Source organism: Patella vulgata, chromosome 7, assembly GCF_932274485.2.
Source record: "Patella vulgata chromosome 7, xgPatVulg1.2, whole genome shotgun sequence".
Taxonomy (NCBI): Eukaryota; Metazoa; Mollusca; class Gastropoda; family Patellidae; genus Patella; species Patella vulgata.
Window position 1 is genome coordinate 4,999,279 of NC_065885.2, and position 23,206 is coordinate 5,022,484.

At 36.5% G+C, this 23,206-nt stretch overlaps 1 protein-coding gene across 2 annotated transcripts in view; it reads left to right on the forward strand.

Annotated features, from left to right (window-relative positions):
• The window catches only part of LOC126827110 (protein polyglycylase TTLL10), a 35,040-nt gene that overhangs the window by 5,869 nt on the left and 5,965 nt on the right, over positions 1–23,206 (forward strand). The window contains exons 1-6 of one of the 2 annotated variants that reach the window (XM_056102327.1): positions 1,486–1,637; positions 9,591–9,768; positions 12,573–12,691; positions 19,787–19,987; positions 20,648–20,810; positions 22,467–22,638. In XM_056102327.1, the coding sequence (XP_055958302.1) occupies positions 1,622–1,637; positions 9,591–9,768; positions 12,573–12,691; positions 19,787–19,987; positions 20,648–20,810; positions 22,467–22,638 (849 nt within the window). In that variant the 5' untranslated portion in view covers positions 1,486–1,621. Of the gene's footprint in view, positions 1–1,485; positions 1,638–9,590; positions 9,769–12,572; positions 12,692–19,786; positions 19,988–20,647; positions 20,811–22,466; positions 22,639–23,206 lie in introns of those variants that run through there. The other variant, XM_056102326.1, reaches the window with a different exon arrangement.

Consider the following 23,206-nt stretch of genomic DNA (forward strand, 5'->3'; position numbering starts at 1 on the left):
CTTCAAAGGCTAATATCTTCGCTTGCAATAAAGTAATTTGAATGAAATTTTCAAATTATTCATTTTACATCATCTACTTTCGAACTATTATAGCAAAAAGGGCTAGTTCTTTATCTAAATCTCACATAATGTATCTTTAAGTACCATGTATGTATTCCATATAATTGTGTCATGTGTTATAAGGTCTGTAGTTGAGTCCGCTGTATCATAAAACCTGTCATTGAGTCAACTGGTGTGGTTTCGAATCCCTGGTTGTATGTGACAAGTAGTAGGGTCGCCTGTCCAACCTCGTGGGTTTGCTCCGGGTCCTCCGGTTTTCTCCCACTGCTAAAGACCCCTATGTGCAAGCGAATTATTGAAATAAAATTAAACCATATCTTAGTCTCGAAATGACCTAGCTTGTGTCAAGTGGACATTAAACCCTGTTTCTCTCTCTCTCTCTGTAGTTGAGTCAGGTGGAGTCAAGTGGCATGGTTTCAAACCCACACTTGTTCATGACAAGGAGTAGGGTCGCCTGCCTGACCTTGTGGGTGTTGTCTGGGTCCTCCATTTTCATCCAATTGCTAATGACCCAACATTGGCCAACATGCAAGCAAATTATTGAAATGAAATTGTCCCACTATGTATTGGTCCTGAAGTCTGTGCAGAGCAGAAGTTAAACTCTGGTTTCTCCTTGTCAGTGGTGCCAGACGGAGGACCTGACAAGGACAAATGTCTAGTCATCCGGATAGGACTAAAAACGAGGTACTGTGCATACATTGGCATACACATTAAAGATGCATTGACAGTTGGAATTTGATATAAGAGTAGGCCATAGTGACACTGCCCGGACAGAATTACCCTCATAGCACACAGAATGGCGTATGCCGGTCTTCATTAGCCCAGTAGAAGCAGAACCGTAGGACGTTAAACCCCATTTCATCAAATCTCTCTCTCTCTCTTTCTCTATTAAACCTAATTTAACTGATCAATAAGATGGAGATTGTCTGTATTAATTAGTGATGAGTAACGACTGAAAATAAATAGTTCGATCTATTTAAACATTACTCCTAGTGTATGTATATATATAGTGGCTTTCTACTGTTTAATGTATACATGACTACCCGACTACCAGACTACTGTTTGCGTTGATAATAGACTAGATCTATTAGTGCTATCTTACAGGTCTCATGTTACCCATGACAACCTGGCCTTATTTTGTAAACAATGACAAAATATATGGTCTACTTCTGTATTTCAAGTCATTTATTTTATGAGGTCTTTTATCAACGGGGGTATGTTACCATTAAAATAATGTAAAGGACTGTAAGAGAAAGTAAAAAAAGGGGCCACTTGGGGATATTGTTAATCCTAAATAAAAACCAATGAGATTATGAGGACACGACTTGTTGAGAATTTAAGCCTATTATAATACTGAAGGTGATCAGAGCACAATTAAGTACTAACAGAAGACTTACATGAGTGGTATTGCCTTATTGAATAAATCGTTATACAGGCTATATGACAGCTTGGAAACCAAAGTTGTTATGAAGGTTACTCTACACATTATGTTAGCAACCTAAGTGTTTGTTTGGGACAGTCTCTACCTTCCATATGGTTGTTTTAAGTTAAAATATTCCCCATGTCAACAGAAAAGGGTAGGTTTTTCTGTGAAATATATCTATATACTAATAACAGTTGGAATGACATGTTTGTAGCTATTTAGGTATTTTTTCTTAGTTATGAAATATAATAATTAATGTGACTAATATCATATTTCTGATGTTATTTATAGAAATGTTTTAGAGTTCTATAAAAGATATAATGTTTTGTAAAATTATCTTTAACAATGTGCATTTATTAAATCCTTTATTCATCACATATAATTATTGTAATATGAAACATATGTGATAGATGTAATGGACATATTGATTAATATTTAATGGACATATTTAATAATATTTAATGGACATATTCAATAATATGTAATGGACATATTTGATAATATAATGGACATATTTAATAATATTTAATTGACATATTTAATAATATGTAGTGAACATATTCAATAATATGCAGTGAACATATTTAATAATATTTGATGGACATATTTAATATTTGATGGACATATTTAATAATATTTAATTGACATATTTAATAATATTTAATTGACATACATGTATTTAATGATATTTAAAATCCCTGATCGTCTTTTGAATCCCTTGTAAATATATTATGAAAGTTGAATCTTTAAAAGGAATATTAGGAATGGATTGTAAGTTTGTCAGTATTCGACATCCTCTGCAGACCATATAAACAAGCTAGCGCCACCTAGAAATCATTCAGTGGTACAATTTCGTGCAGTATTACAAAAAATATGTGATGAATTGGAAAGTTGTTAACATTCAGCATCCACTTTTAAACGATATATTTAGGATATGAATAAAACAAGCCAGCACCAACTATGTATTTCACTGAAATCTTTTGATGAGCCTCATTTTAAATTGATTGAAGAATAGTAGGACGTTAAACCCCATTTCATTTCATTTCATTTAAATTGATTGAATCGAAATTGTGAGACTTTCTACCCCTCGATATTGATTGTTCTTAAGTAAATGTTCAATAATCATTTTGAGTTCATTTTAGCCTGGAATTAGCTATGAAAATTTAGATACTGTTCGTAAAATGCCTGATCAACAACCTTAAAGATACATTATGGGAGATTAGATAAAGAGCTGGCAGTTTTCACTATAATAGTTAAAAACTAGAAAATGTAAAGGGAATTTGCTGAAAATTTCAGTCAAATTGATCCACTCTGAACCAATATTTTAGCAATTGAATTTTCGGCCTAGTCTCGATCATCATTACTAAAGTTGGTACGATAAAAAACATAGTTTCCATTATCCATTTGATGATTAAATCATGAATGGAAGTCGAACAGCAAATCGGATCCTATTCCAATAAACATTGCAGACTAGCGATAACATCGAGAGGTGATTATGGTCTGGATAAGTTAATTAATGTCTAATTAATAATTTAGATAACATTTCAGGCCTATAGAAAGACCTGCAATAGGCAGATTTAACTCATGCATAATGTATGTTTTATTGACATATTTATTTTACATGTATAAGAATTTATTGCAGAAAGACCGAAAGTTATAAATATGAGGGGGGTTGGGTGGCCGAATGGTTAGCATGCTCGCGCTGTAACATAAGGCCTGTCATTGAGTCAACTGGCGTGGTTTCGAATCCCTGGTTGTACGTGACAAGGAGTAGGGTCGCCTGTGCAACCTCGTGGGTTTTCTCCGGGTCCTCCGGTTTCCTCCCACTGCTAAAGACCCTTACGCGCAAGCGAATTATTGAAATAAAATTAAACCATATGTTAGTCCCGAAATGACCTAGTTTGTGTCGAGTGGACGTTAAACCCCATTTCTCTCTCTCTCTCTCTATAAATAAGAATCAAATAGAAAATACGATTTATTACAAAAGAGAGAAAGAAATAGAGGTTAATGTCCATTCGACATAAACTAGATCATTTTGGAACTTACACATGGTTCAATTTTATTTCAATAATTCACTTGTGTGTAAGGGTTCTTTAGCTGTGGGAGGAAACCGGAGGACCTGGACAAAACCCACGAGGTTGGACAGGTGACCCTACTGCTTGTCACTTATAACCAGGGAATCGAAACCACACCTGTTGACTCAATGACAGACCTTATGATCTAACGAGCATGCGTTAACCATTCGGCCACCCAACCCACCTTTATTACAAGATTATAGATGGTTAACAATTGGAAATTTATTTGTTTCTATCTTTTAAACAGTCTGATTAAAACACAGATCCTATTTCGTTTTGTTTTTTATAATTTTAAATTTCATTTTACTTATCGTTACTACACTAGGATCTGGAAGAGTTGTTATACCTGTGATCTAGCTGATGTGAGGGATTAGCCAGTAAAATGGTGACTTCTTGGCATGTGATGCACAGAACTGTGGGTATTCTACTAGAAACATTAATGCTGATTGGTTAATCAAATGTCTGACATCATAGGGTCAAATGCAGCTTGTATGATCCCTGACACGACATCCCACTACAACTGGTCAGATCTTCATGTAGTAAAGGTCATCGAAAGTATGAAAAAACCAAACGAAATATAGATCTGTATTTTAATCCGATTTTCTTTTAGACTAATATTCTACAAATATCAGTCTGAAATGGGTTGTCAATTGTCAATATTTGAGTATATCTAGTTCATTGGCTAGATTATCCTGTTTTTTATGCTATTATGTACGGAATCTACTTATTTCAGTTGAAGAGCCTAATAAGGGAGGTGAATAGATCTAAAACAAGATGTCGACACCCATAAAATTTATTTAAGAATTTCCAAAGTATTTGCATTGCCTGTTCAACATCTAACAGGTCTAAATTAATCTCTTCAAGGATCATACCTATGGTTTTTAGTAATCATTATTCATCCTCACGATTCATGTTTGTTGTATGATTCATGGCTAAGTGGGTAAGACGCTGGCTCACTAGCCTGGAGATCGGGTGTTCGGTCCCGACATTGGCCGAGAAAGTTCATCCAGATTTTTTTTGGTGTGGTTCCCCCTTATCAGTGATGCAGGATGGAGGGCCTGACAAAGACAGCTGTCTAATTGTTCGGATGGAACCAAAAACCAAGATACCGTGTACACATTGGCGTGCACGTAAAAGATGCCTTGGCAGTTGGAATTCGATATAATAAGAGTAGGCTGTAGTGCCGCTGTCCGGGCAATATTTCCCTCATAGCACACTGTATGGCGTATGCCTGTCTTCATTAGCCCAGTTTGGAGCAAAACAGTAGGATGTTAAACCCCATTTCATTTCATTTCATTGGGTGCAGCTGAGTCTCAATGAGTAAGATGGTGGCTCAGTAACCAGGTTGATCCCTTTCTTGACAGAAAAAGTTCATCTGGCGTAGTTCTCCCCCTTGTCAGTGGTGTAGTACGGAGGGCCGGGCAAGCTAAAAAATAGAACTGAGACAACATTGGTGTGCATGTAAAAGACCCTTCCCAGGACGGAAAGGATAATGTATAGTCGTTTGGATGGGATGAAAAAACGAGGTCCTGTACTGTATACACATTGGCGTGCACATAAAAGAATCCTTGACAGTTGGAATTAAGAGTAGGCTGTAGTGTTGCTGTTAGGGCAAACTTTTCCCTCTTTCATACAAATGTGATTGGTGTGCACATAAAAGAATCACTTCATAGTTGGAATTTGAAATAAGAGTAGACCGTAGCGCCACTGTTCGGGCAATATTCCCCCCATAGCACAATGCATGACGTAAGCCATGTCCTTGAATCGATGACAGATTGATTGTTACAGGGACACGGTATGTTCAAATGATTGTGGAATGTGCGGTTATTTATATTTTAAGGAGATGGACTAATTACTAGATCAATAATAATTTCTATTAATATCTGATAAAATATTTATAGACCAATGTATTGATGATTTACCTAACAATTTATTCAGTTTTAATTAGTAGCCTGGGGGTCAGGGGTTGATTGGCTGTATGATTTAACGTGTTTGCTAGCTTATATCTTGTCAAGTGTTAGTCCCGAAATGACCTACTTTATGTCGAGTAGATGTTAAACCCCGTTTCTATCTCTGTCTAACTATAACTGATTTACCGAAAAATTTATTTACTTTGTTTCCGTTCATAATCATAGCGGGGGGTTGGTTAGCACATGCTTGTTTTTTTATAAGGTCTGTCATTGAGTCAACTGGCGTGGTTTCGTTTCCCCTGTTGTACGGGACAAGGATTAGGGTCGCCTGTCCATCCTGGCAGGTTTTCTTCCACTGCTAAAGACCCCTACCCGCAAGCGAATTATTGAAATAAAATTAAACCATGTTAGTCCCAAAATGACCTCCCTCCCTCCCTCTCTCTCTCTCTCTCTCTCTCTCTCTCTCTCTCTCTCTCGGTTGAGAAAGTTCCTCGGTTTCCCCATGTAAGTGGTGCAGGACAGAGGACCGGGCAAGGACCGAGCGTCTACTTCTGATAGGACGGAAAGGATTCTGTGTACAAATTGTTGTGAACATGAAAAAAGAACCCCTGGCAGTTAGAATTCGCTATAAGAGAAGACTGTAGTGCCGATGACCAGGCAATCAATATTTTCCTCATAGCACACTGCATGACGTATGCCATTATTCATTAGCCTAGTATTAGCAGAACAGTAGATGTACTAGGGCGTTAAAACTCCATTTCATTTAATTTATTAGAAAATGTTAGATATTCAATTTGATACAAATTTATTTAAAGATGAAACGTTTGTAAGGCTGTCATAATAAATTAACAGCACTGGGCCTGGAAATAACAGTGGTAGATGTACCTGATAAAATGTCAGGCACTAATGAAATAATACCTGACATTTTCAACTTAGTGCTGGGCCTGGAAATAAAAGTTTTAGATGTACCTGACAAAATGTCAGGCACTAATTAAATAGTATCTGACATTTTCAACTTAGTGCCGGACATGTATTAATAATATCAATAAAAAAGTCAAATCAGTGCCGGACAAAATGACAGACACCAGAGGTTTTGTGCCCGACAAAGCCTGAATCTGTGCCTGACATTGTCTGTGACAGGTGCCTCATTTCCAGGCTTGAACAGCACTGGGCTCGATCCTCTCCACGATATTTATTAATGATGCATTATGTAAGTGTGGAATCGAAACTATAACCATGTATGCCTTCCTTAAAGATATTTTATGGGAGATTCGGTAACGAGTTGGCAGTTCTCACTATAATAGTTAAAAACTAGATAATGTAAAGGCAATTTGGTGAAAATTTCATTCAAATTGATCCACTATGAACCGAGAACCAAGCGACTGAAATTCCCATAAGCCTCGGTCTTCATTACTAAAGTCAGAACGATAAACAGCACAGTCTCGATCATCCATTTAATCGTTTAATTGAGAAGGAAAGTTATGCCGTAAATCGGCTTACAATCCACTAAAGATCGCAGGCTAGCGCTGCCATCTAGAGTTGATTATGGCCTGGATAGGTTAATTAATGTCTAATTAATAATTTAGAAAGACCTGAAATAGGCAGATTTAGCTCTTGCATAATGTATGTTTAATTTGCCCGCTTGTTGCAGTAGGACGTTAAAGTAGCCAAGTCTCTAACTCAATATCATCCAAAGTCTTCGACAAATTATTTGTCAATTTAAATGAACATTGATGTTGTGATTTTACCGGGAAAAGATGGACTTCTGATATCCAATATTTAAGACAAAATAAATATTTTACCATTGGTACATGAATTGTGTACCATAATGCGTTTCAGCACCATTTGTAACAAGGGACACGAAGAACGAGGCTAAATATATTCCACAAAACATGTCAGACGGTGAAATCATATTCTTATCTAGAGATATCTTTCAATTGAGACTTCTTGTGTATTTCGCCAAACATAAAAACAGAAAATGATTGTATGTAAATCAGTTTATATACATTCATGATACATTATTATATGCATTGCGAGTTGCGACCCATTTGAGTCATTTTCTACGTCCAAGATATTAGCGATTTAACTCCTTAAAACTCCATGACATGGTTCATGTCAAATCAAACATTACGTATATTGGAATTGGAATTGCACGATAAAATCGTTGGGTAGAATTAGACATTATCTCGTTTACATCTTGCGTGACCATAATATCGGTAAATGGCTTTGTTCTAGAAAATTGTTATGATACATTGACAATACGTAGTTGTTCCAGTAGTGAATGACTAACAATATAAATTAACTTTTATTGTTCTACTACCAGACTCTCATCATTAATTATCAACACAACACCCAGTATAATCTGTTGACGACTGTGTATACATACAACTTTATAACACAAGCCGTGAGATTATGTGGCTTCTATACGTGCGCATTATTCTGTACTGGCCATGCAATTTTATAGTTACATTGTGGAGGTCGATCGTAGCCATGTTTTGAAAAAATTGGTGTTTGAAAAGAAGGATATTTTCTGGCGTGCAAAATGACCAATGGGTCAGATCTAGTTACGGTCATTTTCCATAGCCCTTGGTCCCGACCGGCATATACGGTCGACGTAGAACCCATGGTTGCGACCCATTTGAGTCAATTTCTAGGTCCCAAATGGTAGCAATCTAGCTCCTTTAAACTCTGGGGTGTTGGATGGCTGAATTGTTAGTGTGTGCGCGCTGTATCATAAAGTCTGTCTGTCAATGAGTTTACTGGCGTGGTTTCGAATCCCTGGTTGTACGTGACAAGGAGTAGGGTCGCCTGTCCAACCTCGTGGGTTTTTTCCAGGTCCTCCGGTTTCCTCCCACTGCTAAAGACCCCTATGCGTAAGCGAATTATTGAAATAAAATTAAACCATATGTTAGTCCCGAAATGACCTAGTTTGTGTCGAGTGGACATTAAACCCCATTTCTCTCTCTCTCTCCCTTTAAACTCCATGACATGGTGTATGTCAAATCAAACATTATGTAAATTGGAATTGCACGATAAAATCATATGGTAGAATTAGACATTAATTCTGCTGCAGGCTATTACACTATTAGACTCAACACATTATGGATTTTATGTGTTTTTTGTAAACTAGACGTTCGATTTTAGATGGTTAGGCCGGTTTCACAACATATAGGTTAATATCACACACACACACACTTTAAAGACGTTAATCGTGAGCGTGCATTTTTCAAGTACCGGTAATATCTAGCGCAATGCATTGTTTGTATTTTCGCTACAATATTGAATTACTCATGACTTAATCCACGCTAATATTTACTCAGATTGATGAGTACATTAATTAAAACATACATTATGCAAGAGCTAAATCTATCTATTGCAGGTCTTTCATTAGGCCTGAAATGTTATTTAAATTATTAATTAGACATTAATTAACTTGCTAAGACTATAATCAACTCTTGGTGCCATCGTATGCCTGCGATATTTAGTAGATTTAAGTACTTTTTGTGGTGGATGCATTTACCGTAAAAATGGATAATCGAGACTTTGTTTATTATCGTAACAACGGTAGTAATAAAAATCGAGGCTAGGCTATTATTATATTGCCAATTATATTGCTCAGAGTAAACTAACTTGACTGAAACTTTCAGCATGATTGTTGGACCCTAGCTTCCTCGCGCAAAATTAACATACATGTATTCAGCTTAAATAAAGTACATTTTTCTTCAACATGCTAGAATCGGAGCCATATCGGCACGCAAGCGATTCACTGTGTTTCACCGCAAAACTCTGTGATCCACCAAGAAACTTTGTGATTTGGAACGCTAGCGATTCGCTAAGGATGTCCCACGAAACTCAGCATTTTTCCGCCGTGTCCTCGGCGATTCTAGTTTGAAACTCTAGCCATGTACTGTATGATAAGACCAGATAGGATCATCACAATTACTACACGATTAAAACCACGATTTCAATCGTAGCGCGAATTGTGATAGTGGGAGCTAAGCATGAGTAAGAAGATGGCACACATTTACCTAGAGGTCCCGTGTTCGATCCCGGTGTTGGCCGAGAAAATTCCACGCTTGTTAGAGAGATTATATTTGAGATGTATGTTTTGTTATTTTGTAGGAGTAAGTAGTGGTACTGGTGGTACTGGTGGTGATGGTAAGAGTGAAGATAAAGGTGGCAATAGACGAGGAGGTGGTAAGCGGACACCAGGTGGTAAAACAACTAAATTACCAGCTTGTTGTTTACCAAATAATATGATGAATACATTCTATATTGGTGGTGGTAATGGGGTCGCATTGTAAGTATATAATAACAATGACATGAAATGGGGTTAAATGTCCTACTGTTGTGCTCCGAAAGCTCAAGACCAAAATGATTCAGCAATTTTCTCAGGATGGAAGTAGATCAGTGAAAATATTTGAACAATGGTGAAATAAAATGTGATTTAATGTCCTACTGTTCTGCTCCAAATGGGCTAATGAAGCAGGCATGCTATGATGGAATTTAGCCCAGACAGTGGCTTCTTTGGCCTTATTTCGAATTCTGATTGTAAGGGTTCTTGTACATGCATGCTAATGTGTATGTGGGACCTTGGTTTTTTCCCTTGCCAGGCCGGGATCGAATATGGTGCCTCCAGATTAGCGAGCCAGTCATAACGTGATAAGGTGTCAGGTCACCTGTCCAATCTAATTGTTTTTATCAGGGTCCTGTGGTTTCCTCCCAACGCTAAAGACCCCTAAGGACTGCTGCCCAGGCAAAATTCTGCATAAAAACACTCTGAAAACTAGGGCATTAAACTCCATTTCATTTCATTTGATTTAAATTTGAATTTGAAATGTACCGCTACTGGTGGTATACATGTAAGCTATCCATTTCATTTAAATTTGAATTTGAAATGTACCGCTACTGGTAGTATACATGTAAGCTGTCCATTTCATTTCATATCATTGAAATTCGAATTTGAAATGTACCGCTACTGGTAGTATAAATGTAGACTATCCATTTCATTTCATTTCATTTAAATTTGAATTTGAAATCTGTCTGTACCTCTACTAGTAGTATACATGTAGGCTATGCATGACCAAATATTAAAGTTGTTAAAGGGACAATAGCACTCTTGCTGGCTTGACAGCTCCAGAAAATAAATAATACTAATAGCCTTATTCTAAGTACTAGATGTTTAAGTGTCCTACCTGTTGTCTAAATTATCCATTACACCATATTTTACTTGTCCAGAGGGTTCGAAAATATTTTTAAATCAAAGTCACATTTGAAAAGGTTTACGTTAGACTTTTCAAATCATTTAGTTGGATTTTTCCAATTTTTTAATTTAGGTGTGTTAAGATGAAATTTGTATCATCAATTAATTGGAATATTGTGAAATAGTGCAATTTGTTGACCAGAATAAAGATTGGGACATATTATTCAGTTACAACAAGAGTGGTATTGAGCCTTTTATAAATAAAGTGTCTACAAGACAAAACCGGTCTGTGGGTTAAATATATCGACATCAAATTGCTTTGGTACTTTCATTTAGTTCCCTAAACTATTGTCAAGCAGAGAGGTTGAATGTATTTACTTACTGCAATCGCAAATATGTTTTAGTTATAAATATTAATTGGAATTAGCTGAGATGTGTGGCGTGTAAATACAGATTAACATTTAAATAAAACTTTGAATCGAGGAAAAAAAATATGGTGACTCAAATTTGTCAATTATGTGAGTGAATCACAAAAATACCAGTTCTGTTAGCATAACCATTTATGGATGTAGGTGTTCTCTTCATCAAATAAAACATGAGATGGTATTAAGAGTTTCATTAACTATATAAAGAGCCCTTGCTCGATTTTATTTTGTTCTAGGTTAGTTCAAGTGATACACTAGCCCTTTAACGTTGGTGTGCCCATTATATTGTGAAATATTATAATATTCAAACAAACTCCCTTCTGTAATTTCCTGCTCAATGTCTATTATTGGTACGCACGAAGAGTGGAGACCCTTTCTTTTTTATCCCTTTCAAAAACATTGTTATGACCGAAAACATTTAATGAAAAGGGAGAAAGAATAATATCGTTCTTTATGATGGTATGTCAGCCTCATTCACCGAATGAATGAAGCCAAATTTGTAACTAGAGGAGTTTCTGAATAGCAGCCCCAATTTATATAACATACGGTTTAAAATCCCAGGGATTCTGTACAAAAATGACATCTCTATATTTAGGAGAGAGCCGTATTCAAGGTAGACATTGTAGGTTGTTTTAGATTGATACAAGCTAATTTGGTTTCATGATGCGAATAGTAAATACAGTTTCTTGTATGGTAATGAAGTTGGCTCCCACCTATAAAGTAAACAATATATAAAATGTACCTGGTATTCACTGCTATATATTGACCGACGTGGTGTATACCCCGCTTAAATACTTAATACCACTCTTCAAAGAAATGTCAGCCCACGGTCGGCATCCAGGCACACAGTTTATAATTAATTATACCTAGAAACTTTTCCTTAGTACTAGTTGCATTCTTATGAAAAAGACAAAAATAGGCGTTGCCAGGCAAAGCAACGGAACTTGACCACTAGCCCATGGTCTGCATCTAGGTGACGTCAAATTATGTATATGATTTGTAAAAAGATTTCACTTAGTTCCAATACTGGTTTTATTCTTATGAAAGAGAAGAAAAATATGTGTTGCCAGACAATTCAACTGAGCATGACCGATAGCCCATTGTTTGTATCCAGACACAATATAAAATTTATTTTATCTAGAAAACTTATACCTAGTACTTGTTTTATTGTTATGTATAATAAAAAATAGTTAAGGTAGTAAATTTATCTGGGTTGTATGTTTTATGAAGAAAAGAGAAAACCCCTACCCGCAATAAAATTGAAATAAAATTGAACCATATGATAGTGTTAGTCCCGAAATGACATAGTTTGTGTCGAGTGGAGTTAAACCTCTCTCTCAGAGCTTGACAAATTGTATGTATAAAATCTTAAAAAAACTTTGTTCCGAGGGCCTTGCATGTGGTACTGTGGTAGGATGAAGGGGGATGCGTGTGGGCGTGTGTTAATTCATTTTTAGATTTACTGATATTTTTCAGAGTGGAAGGTGCTTTACTGAATCTTGGTTGGAAACGAACTACAGATAAATATGACGAAAGATTTAAATTAAAATGGGTTGAATGTAAAAGTAGAATTAACTATCAGTCGTTTAGAGAAGGTGAGTTTATCTATATAACACTAATCATCAGTCACAGAGAGGGAGGGAGAGAGGGAGGGAGAGAGGGAGGGATGGGGGGAGAGGGAGGGACAGAGAGAGAGAGGGACAGAGGGAGGGACAGAGAGAGAGAGAGAGAGAGAGAGTTTATTCAGTAATTTGTGGGTAAGCCTTATATATATACCAGAGAGAGAGAGAGACAGACAGAAAGACAGACAGACAGACAGAGAGAGAGAGAGAGAGTTTATTCAGTAATTTGTGGTAAAACCCAATGAATTTAGACAGGACAGGTTGAACTACTGGTCTAACACACCACCACCATTGATAGCTGTCATGTTTTTTCATGAATCTTGAATGATGTAAACTAGTGGTCTTAAGCCATGTTGACAATATCAAGTTGGAATAATTTACTATTACTTATTTAGAGAAGGTTAGTTCCAGAACATCTACAGATGACGACCACCATCAAGACTGGTCTCATGACGTCTTCTTGTAAATCATTGGGGTTTTGAGTGAAGCCTGTAGGCCTATTATTACAGGCCCAGGGCTGTATAGCGCATTGGACGCTTATGGCTCACCCCCAATCTGATTACAATACAGATCTATATTTCGTTTTGTTTTTTTATACTTCCGATGGCCTACACTACATGAAGATCTGACAAGTTATAGGGATATGACGTCAGGCATTTGATTAACCAATCAGCATTGATGTTACTAGTTGATTACCCACAGTTCCGTGAACACTCTTCATGAGCAGCTGGTCTGGGAATAACAACCAGGGTTGAAGCTGACGAAATGTCTGACACAACTGAACTACTATTAATAATATCAATAAAAATATTGACAAAAGACAAACACTGTGCCGGACAATATAACAGGTGCTAGAGAAATTGTGCCGGACAATGCCTGAATTTGCGTCTGATATTGTCAGTGACAGGCCAGGTACATATTTCCAGACTTGTTTGTCAGTCATTTAGAGAAGCTTTATTCCATAACATCAACGTGGCAGTGAGTGGTGTCACTGCTACCATTGCTACCAAACCTGTGACAGTGATTGGTGTCATTGCTACCATTGCTACCAAACCCCTACATGCAAGCAAATTATTGAAATATAATAGAAACTTATGTTAGTCCTGGATAACCTAATCTATGTCGAGTGGATGTTAAACCCTCTCTCTCTCTCTCTCTCTCTCTCTGTTTCTCTATCTATAAATATAACATTAATTATCAGTAATTATGATTTATTGTTAAACCTATCAACATAACTACAGGTGTTCAGACCAATAACCTACATAATTATTCAAATGATCAATAATCAATGACTGGATGGCTCACGAACATTGGATTCTAGAAGATATTTTTGATTAGATATGCATGTAGACCAGTATCTTGGTGGCATTTCTCACCCCCAATCATCCGAAATTCCAATGAATGGATGACCCTGATCATTGAATTCTACAAATAATTTCTGTAATTGAGGAATGTTTTTGATAAGCATGAAAGCGGCATGTTGCCTTGTGGCATTTCTTTTCCCTGATCATCCTGAATTTGAAAGGAGGAAATATTATATTTTGAAGGATATTAGAAGAATGACAGTTATGGTTTTACTGAAGGCATTAATTAGATGATATTACATCGTTAACAAATCTTAAGATATATGACAAGGTGTCTGCAACAACCCACACATTAAATGATAGAAAAAGATGATATTACAATATGGTGGTTGATAACATTTTTCATTGAGAGAAAAACCACGCTCATATAATCCTAACAATAGAGATAAAATGACACGTCTGTCTGACTTCCAGCAGACGGTCGTTATTCCTTATTAGTCTTCTTTCCAATGATAGGTGTATCATTACCTATATAAGTCACAGTACCTGTAAAGGTATGCTATTTTCCAAAAGCTGCGTTAAAATTTACCTTGATTAGCCTTATACGGTAAAATATAAACCCCTTTTTTTTTTTGTCAATGCAGACGTCAATGTATGAATGGAATGTCTGATGTATGAATAGTGTAGGTGTATCATACCATGATATCACTCTGTCAACATTCACCATCAATCTTATACACAATTACACCATTTTATACATTAAATCAACTTATGTAAGAAGAGTCCTTTAAAGTGGAAGGGTTTGGAAAGCTCAATGGTTAGCATGTGCACGCTGTATCATAAGGCCTGTCATTGAGTCAACTGGCGTGGTTTTGAATCCCTGGTTGTATGTGACAAGGATTAGGGTTGCCTGTCCAACCTTGTGGGTTTTCTCCGGGTACTCCGGTCTCCTCCAACTGCTAAAGACCCCTACGCGCAAGCTAATTATTAAAATAACCTAGTCTGTGTCGAGTGGACGTTAAACCCCATTTCTCTCTCTCTCAAAGTGGGCAAGCCTTTTAATATCCTACATAGACAGTTTTTGTTTTTTTTACATCTGCAGCTGTCATTTTTATTGTGCATCTGCTTGTCGAGAAATATACGCAAGGAATTTATGAATTATGCTGAATTTATGAATTATGCTACGTTGGAATGTTTATTGACATGAGGCTGAACGGAATTTGAAAAGTTTTATTAAACTGAAAATCATGTGATGCATCACATACATCTGCACCGTAATTTCAAAGTTATATCCAAAAATACAGCTCATACGGTTTGTCATTGAGTCAACTGGCGGGGTTTCGATTCGCCAGTTGTACGTGACAAGGAGTAGGGTCGCCTGTCCAACCTTGTGGGTTTTCTCCGGGTCCTTCGTTTTTCTCCCACTGCTAAAGACCCCTACGCGCAAGCGAATTATAGAAATAAAAATTAAACCATATGTTAGTCCCGAAATGACCTAGTTTGTGTCGAGTGGACGTTAAACCCCAGTTATTAGATAATTTGTTAAAGGGCTGGGTTAACCTCTAAAATTTACATCAAGTATGTATGTACTAAAAGGGTGTTAGTTTAAACGTACCCAATAAAATAAAACGCAGAAATAATTGATAATATCTGATTAAAATGAAAAAATAATTGATAATAAAATACATATTTCATTATAAACAATTCCATATTTAATAGTTTGTTTAATGTAGAAAGTAAGTTCCAGTGCATTGTCTAATCTGCTTAAAATACAGATCTCTATTCTGTTTCATTTTTTTTTATACCTTCGGTGGCCTCTACTACATGAAGATCTGACCAGTTGTAGCGGGAGTTCGCATCAGAGGTCATACAAATGGCTTTTGACCCTATGATATCAGATTAACCAATTAGCGTTGATGTTTCTGCTAGGATACCCATAGTGCCGTACATCGCTATGCCAAGAACTTGCTGCAACTGACCGTTTTATTGGCTAATCCCATACATCAACCAGCATTCAGGTTATATAACAACTCTTCCCGATTCTAGTGTAGTAAAGACAAGTAAAAAGAAATTTTGAATTATTAAAAATGAAGCGAAATAGGATCTGTGTTTTAATCAGATTGTAATTGCTAATATCTTAGATATTTCTCAGATTCATTTGACTGATTGGTGTTTTAAAGTTTATTTAATTTTTATTTCCGTTGGTCCGTCATGCGATAACTCGATAGGCTAATTTTATCATTCAGATGGAAATTTATACATAGTGTTTATGTTCTTGAGTCAAAGAAACCTATTTACTGTTAGAGTTATACTATAGCCCTTGGTGACTTTGAAAAATCTTGGGGACACTTTGATTGACTTTAAATTTATACACAGTGATTATGTTTATGGGATGAAGAAGCCTATTGATTTGCAGCAATTTATTTATTTGACTGATGATAAATAGACATAATCATGGTGGTCATCTAGCCATTGTGGCTTAAACTAGGTCATTTTGGGACTAACATATGGTTCAATTTTATTCCAATAATTTGCTTGCGCATAGGGGTCTTTAGCAGTGGGAGGATACCGGAGGACCCAGAGAAAACCCACGAGGTTGGACAGGCCACCATACTCCTTGTCACGTACAACCAGGGACTGTTGAGGGTACGTATAGACTCGCATGCTTTGTATGGGTGGTACGAAGAGTCCCACCGTATGTTGTACTTTAGTTTCTTTAAATCTATTAAACGTTATAAACTTAGCTTGTTGTTTCTTATAAATAATACCATCAACTGGACCATTCTGGCTTAAGGGAAGACCGAGGAAAAGACCTAAAGGTATAAAGTGAACTTTAGTGGTGATATATATACAGAGGTGACAAACAAATATTGCTATGTTTAATTTACCTGTTATAATGGGGGTTGGGATGGCCTAGTGGTGTAGAGTGCCAATTTTGACCTCTAGCTGGACGGTCACCTCTGGGTTGCGGCTGTGGTTTCAATCCCTGGTGTGAGCGTATGTGACTTGGAGATAGGGGTGCCTTTTCAACCTCGTGGGTTTACTCCGGGTACTCCAGTTTCCTCCCACAGGAAAGACCCCTGCGCGTGCACTAAGATAATAAAGATAAAAATAAGACTTGTCTGCGATATCACCTTCGGTGGAAGCGGACATTAAACACTAAGAACAACAACAACCTATTATAATATTGAGATAGAATTTGATTTATTATTAACATTATTATATGATAATACATCTTATCACATTCTATACTGATTACAATAAAATTCTATAATACTCCTGACAGTTACACTAGAACGTATCAATTATTATATTGCCATGTTGATCGGTTAATATGACTGACATTCTATTATCAATACAATCTAATAACATGAACAATTAAAACTGACTATAATACATCCGTCTATATTTACTGTGTTCAATCAATGAAATGAAATGAGCTTTAACAATCTATATTTCTGTACCAGTCAGTTTCCTACTTATCAGGGCTCAAGCTGTCGGTCGCCAAAGTTGCAATTTGCGATAAAAAATGAAAGTGGCCAAGTCGCAATTTGCGATAAAAAAATGAAAGTGGTGATTAAAGTTTGATTTTGTCGATGTTTTCGGGTACTTGTCATTCTTTTTGAGATGTGGCGAAAAAAAATCTTAAAATTCTAATCGTATTCTAGATTAACCATTACATTGAGTGTCAATCACATGACGGGATACTATAAATTAATCAACTGGCTGATAATCTGGATGGCGTCAATGGGTAATACTAATCACTTGTCTTGGATTAATGATTAGTTGATTGATAATGGCCAGTGATATATATATAAAGCCTTTCTCAAGTCATTATTTAATTGTAATAATTAATTATTCAAGAGGTGATTATTTGATGTTTTTCTTTTTGTTTTAAAAAAATAAATGGAAACAAGGAGGGCCTGCGAAGAATAGTGACTAGTCGTTTGAATGGGAAAAAAACTGATTTCCTGGGTACAGTTTAGCGTGCACAAAAGAGATCCCTTGGCAGATGGAATTTGATGATAAGAGTAGGCCATAGTGCCGCTGTCCGGGCAAAATTTCCCTCATAGCACACTGTATGGCATATGCCCGTCTTTATTAGCTCACTCCAAGCAGAACAGTAGGGCGTTAAACCCCATTTTATTTATTACATGCACGGCAATCTGTACACGGGACATCTGTTTGTAAATGTTCGTAAGGTGAATGTTGAGACTGAATTTGATGATATAAAAAATTTGATCCATTGATGCTTAGGGACATGATAACTTTAATTCTATGGAAGAAGAGAGGATAGCTTGAAATATTTTGCCATCTGTGTGAAATTTTTTAATTCATGACTTTGCAAATACTGAACTGAATTGAACCATTTCAATTCAGACGCATAATCCCTTCGCAGATTAAACACAGTTTACAAAAGGATTTAAAATACATCTAAAGATAATCACCTTCTTTATGCCTTTAGCTGCATAAATGATTTTTTTTATAGAAAACTGATAAAAACCTATAGTTAAACTAAAATAGAAATATTGTCAATAATTAATGAAGTGAAATATTGATAAAATATTAATAATTGATAAATATGTCTTCGATATAATCAGATTTATAAAATAAAGGTAGATAACCCATGTTGACAACAATTTACAATTTATAACTTGAAAATGTTTAAAGCGTCGGTTCCAACTAGAAACTACTTTGTAGACTTTCAAATAACAGCACGTTTTGGGTATTTGTCTCTATAATTTCGCACATTTTCGTATAGATGACAACAAAATAATAATAAGGAAATCATATATTTTGATAAAGCATGCCAGAATGAAAAAAGAACTATAACTCGAAGAAATCTAAAATACAAAATACATCATGTCTTTACTCTTCCTGTGGGGTAGGACGGGGAGTTTTTTTAAAAAAAAAAAATATAACCTCAACCAATAACTTCTAATATCAGGAATACTCAATTGAACGTTCTGGAATTATATTGTAAAAATAGTGTTAATCGAGTCAAAGTAAGAATTTTTGAATACAACGCATGGGCCGACTGCATAAAAAATATCTCAACCAATCATGGCAAATGAAACATATTTGTTACTTAAAATACGTCACGATTCTACTCACACCACCTCAGCTGTCGGGACTGGCAGAACTGTGACAGGACTGAATTCCGTATCACTTGATTGCAATTCTGTCAATTCGGGAAGTTCCGGAATGACAATCGAGCACCCACCTTAGATTAGTGAAAAGAAATAAGGCGTGGTTTTGATTCCCAGCTTGAACAGGACAAGGTGTAACCTTCCTAACTTTGTGCGGCTTTTTCCGGCTCTCTGGTTCAGACCACCCTATCAGTTTCAATATTCAAAAAATGTGTCGAGTGGACATTAAACCCCATTTCGCTCTCTCTCGTCTCTGGTACACGACATATCAGTGAATAGGGGCTATTAAGGCTGAATTATATACCGTCTGGGAACACTGTAACTCTATATTTTATTAAGGGGGCCGCGGTGCGTCATTGACTAAGATGTTGGCTCGCTAACCTGAAGGTTCCATGTTGGAACCCTGTGTTGACCAAGCAAAATTTCCCGGATAGCACACTGTATGCCCACCTTAATTAGCCCAGTCGGAGCAGAACAAAAGGATAAAAAAAAATCATTTCATATTTTTATTATAACAAAAATCAAAGAGGCTAATTAGTGCCTTCAAGATATCTTTTGAAAATTTCTCGATAAAGTTTTTACCTCTCCAGTTAATTAGATTATGTTTATTTCAGGCGATCAGCTTGTCAATCATATTCCCAACTGTCACTTATTGACCAATAAAATGGGCCTGTTAAACAGTTTACAAGAATATGAAAGGGTTACTTTATCAACTAAAGGGAGACCACCCCGTCTGAAAATGGTAGATATTGTACCAGAGACGTATAAACTAGATGATAAAAATGACAGAGAAACTTTTTTAGAACAATATAAAGGTATGGGATATTATTTTACTTTTTAAGGTAACTCAAAGTAATCCATTTGAGGTGCCCCACCCTTGATGCCCTGTGTGCTTCAGATGCCTTGCCAAATGCCCTGGGTATCAGGTAACTGATCAAGATCCTAAACGGTTGACTTACAATTAGCTAAGTTAATATAGATATCTGATGTATTATTAGCTAAGCTAATCTAAGTTAATATATATATAAGCTTATCTTAACTGAGTTGATATAGATATTACCTAAGTTGAAGTTGATATAGTTCTTGGTCGGTTATTATAGATATTAGTATATTGAAATAGATATTAGCCAAGTTGACATAGATATTATATATATTAGCTAAGTTGATGTAGATATTATAGATATTAGCTATGTTAATATATTTGCCAAGGTGATAAAGATGGGATATTAGCTAAGATGATATAGATATTACACTATTAGCTAAGTTGATATATTAGCTAAGTTGATGTATTACCTAAGTTGATATATTGGCTAAGTTGATATATTAGCTAAGATGATATAGATATTAGGCTATTAGCTAAGTTGATATATTATCAGCTATGTTGATATATTAGCTATGTTGATATATTAGCTAAGTTGATATATTAGCTAAGTGAATGTACTAGCTAAGTTGATATATTCAATATATTATTATAGATGGTGAAATGTGGATATGTAAACCAACTGGCATGAATCAAGGTAAAGGTATATTTTTACTCCGGTCTAAAGAAGAAATCGACAAATTATTGTCTGAACGCGAGGAGAAACAACAACAGCAACGAAAATCTACCAGGCCACTCATGTCAAGAATAGTTCAAAGGTTTGTTCATTTACAAGCAGAGAAATGGGATTTATTGTCCACTCAACACAAACTAGGTTATTTCGGGACTAACATATCATTTGCTTGGGCGTAGAGGTCCTTAGCAGTGGGAGGAAACCGGAGTTCCCGGAGAAAACACACGAGGTTGGACAGGCATCCTTACTCCTTTTCTAGTACAAGCAGTGAATCTACACCACACCACTTTACTAAATGACAGGGGGGTGGATGGCCGAATGGTTAGAAAATGAAATGAAATGGGGTTTAACGTCCTACTGTTCTGCTCCTAACCTGGGCTAATGAAGACGGGCATACGCCATACAGTGTGCTATAAGGGAAATTTTGCCCGGACAGCGGCACTACGGCCTACTCTTATATCGAATTCCAACTGCCAAGGGATCTTTTACGTGCACGCCAATGTGTACACGGGACCTCGGTTTTTCGTCCCTCCCGAACGACTAGACAGCTTTCCTTGTCAGCCCCTCCATCCTGCATCACTGACAAGGGAGAACCACGCCGGAAAATCTGGATGAACTTTCTCGGCCAATGCAGGGATCGAACACCCGACCTCCAGGCTAGCGAGCTAGCGTCTTACCCACTTAGCCACGTGATCCCCACCCGAATGGTTAGAGTGTGCGAGTTATCATAAGGTCTGTCATTGAGTCAACTGGCATCCTTTCAAGTCCCCTCTTGCACTGATGATAGATAGAGCGAGAGAGAGAGAGTACTAGGTCATTTTGGGACTAACATGATTTAATTTTATTTTAATAATTCGCTTGCCCGTAGGGGTCTTTAGCATTGGGAGGACACCGGAGGACCCCCAGAAAACCCAGGAGGTTGGACAGGCTACCCTACTTCTTGTCACGTACAACCGGGGATTCGAAACCACGCCAGTTGACTCAATGACAGGCCTTATGATACAGCCCGCATGTGCTAACCATTCGGCCATCCAACTCCCCCACTAACAAAGAGACACCAGACAGGAAAATCCTGAGACTTTATCACCCGTCACCAGGATCGAACCAAAGACATCGTGATTAGTCAGTTACTGCGACGCCTTGTCGATGGGAAGCCACTGTGGCTCAGTGAGTAAGACTTTGGCTCGCTTACCTGGAGGTTCCGTCTTCGATACCTACGTTTGCCGAGAATGTTCATCAGGGTTTTTCAAGTATGGTTCTTCCTTGTCAGTAGTGTAGGATGGAGGACCTGACAAAGGACAATGTATAGTCAATCGGATGAGATGAAAAACTGAGGTCCCATGTACACATTGGAATGCATGAAAAGAACCCTTCAGAGTTGGAATTCGATATAAGAGTAGGCCATAGTGTCACTGTCTGGGCAAAATTTCCCTGATAGCATACTGCATAGTATATGCCCGTCTTTATTAGCCCAGTTGGAGCAGAACAGTAAGACGTTAAACCCCATTTCATTTCATTTCCCTGTCTTGATATTTGGTCGTTTAGAAAAAGTTCTCTTATCTGCGATTTTCAACCTATCAACCTGGCAAATATATACGTAACCCACTGTTATTAGATTCCTATATTTTTAATGAGTATAAGTTTTATTTATCTTGCAGATATACCAGGATACGTAACCGACCGTTATGATATTTGTATATTTATATTTAGTATATTTTATAAAGTTTTATTTATGTTGTAGATATATACACAATCCACTATTATTAGATGGTAGAAAGTTTGATATTAGAGCGTATATGTTGATAGCTAGTACTACACCTTTTCTTGTGGTTTATCATAAAGGTTATGTACGATTATCATGTATGCCATATAACGGAGAGGATACCAATCTAACCACCCATCTTACCAATCAGGTAATAACATTTATATTGTACATCTATAGCTCGGGAGGGATTGGGTGTTTCCCTGTATCCCAGTCGGGAGAGACAGAGAGAGAAAGTAGATAAAGTACAAGTAGTTCTTTGTTTACGGTAGATAAACACATAAACAAATAAAAAATATGTCTAGGTAAAAATTGCCCGACTTTACTTCATTCTGACATACATTAAATCCATATAAGCTAGCTGTCTGCCTTCTATAGGCGTCTTCCGATATTAATAATGTCTACAAAATTTTGAAATACCATACATATATGTATATATTCTTAGAATAATAGATTTCCATAACAATGGATTATAAATAATATTAGGTAATGTACAACAAAAGTTTAAAAGTATATAATACATAACATGACATTAATCTACATTGTCTTCCTGGTATATAGTTTGACAATGGTCAATACAGAAATAATAATATGAAATAAATGTCCATAAATCAATTATGTAATCTGGCTATAAACTTAACCTCTCATTAATTTTTTGTACATGTAATTAGTAGGCCTATTATTAATAGTATATATATTATGATAATATTATTTCTAGT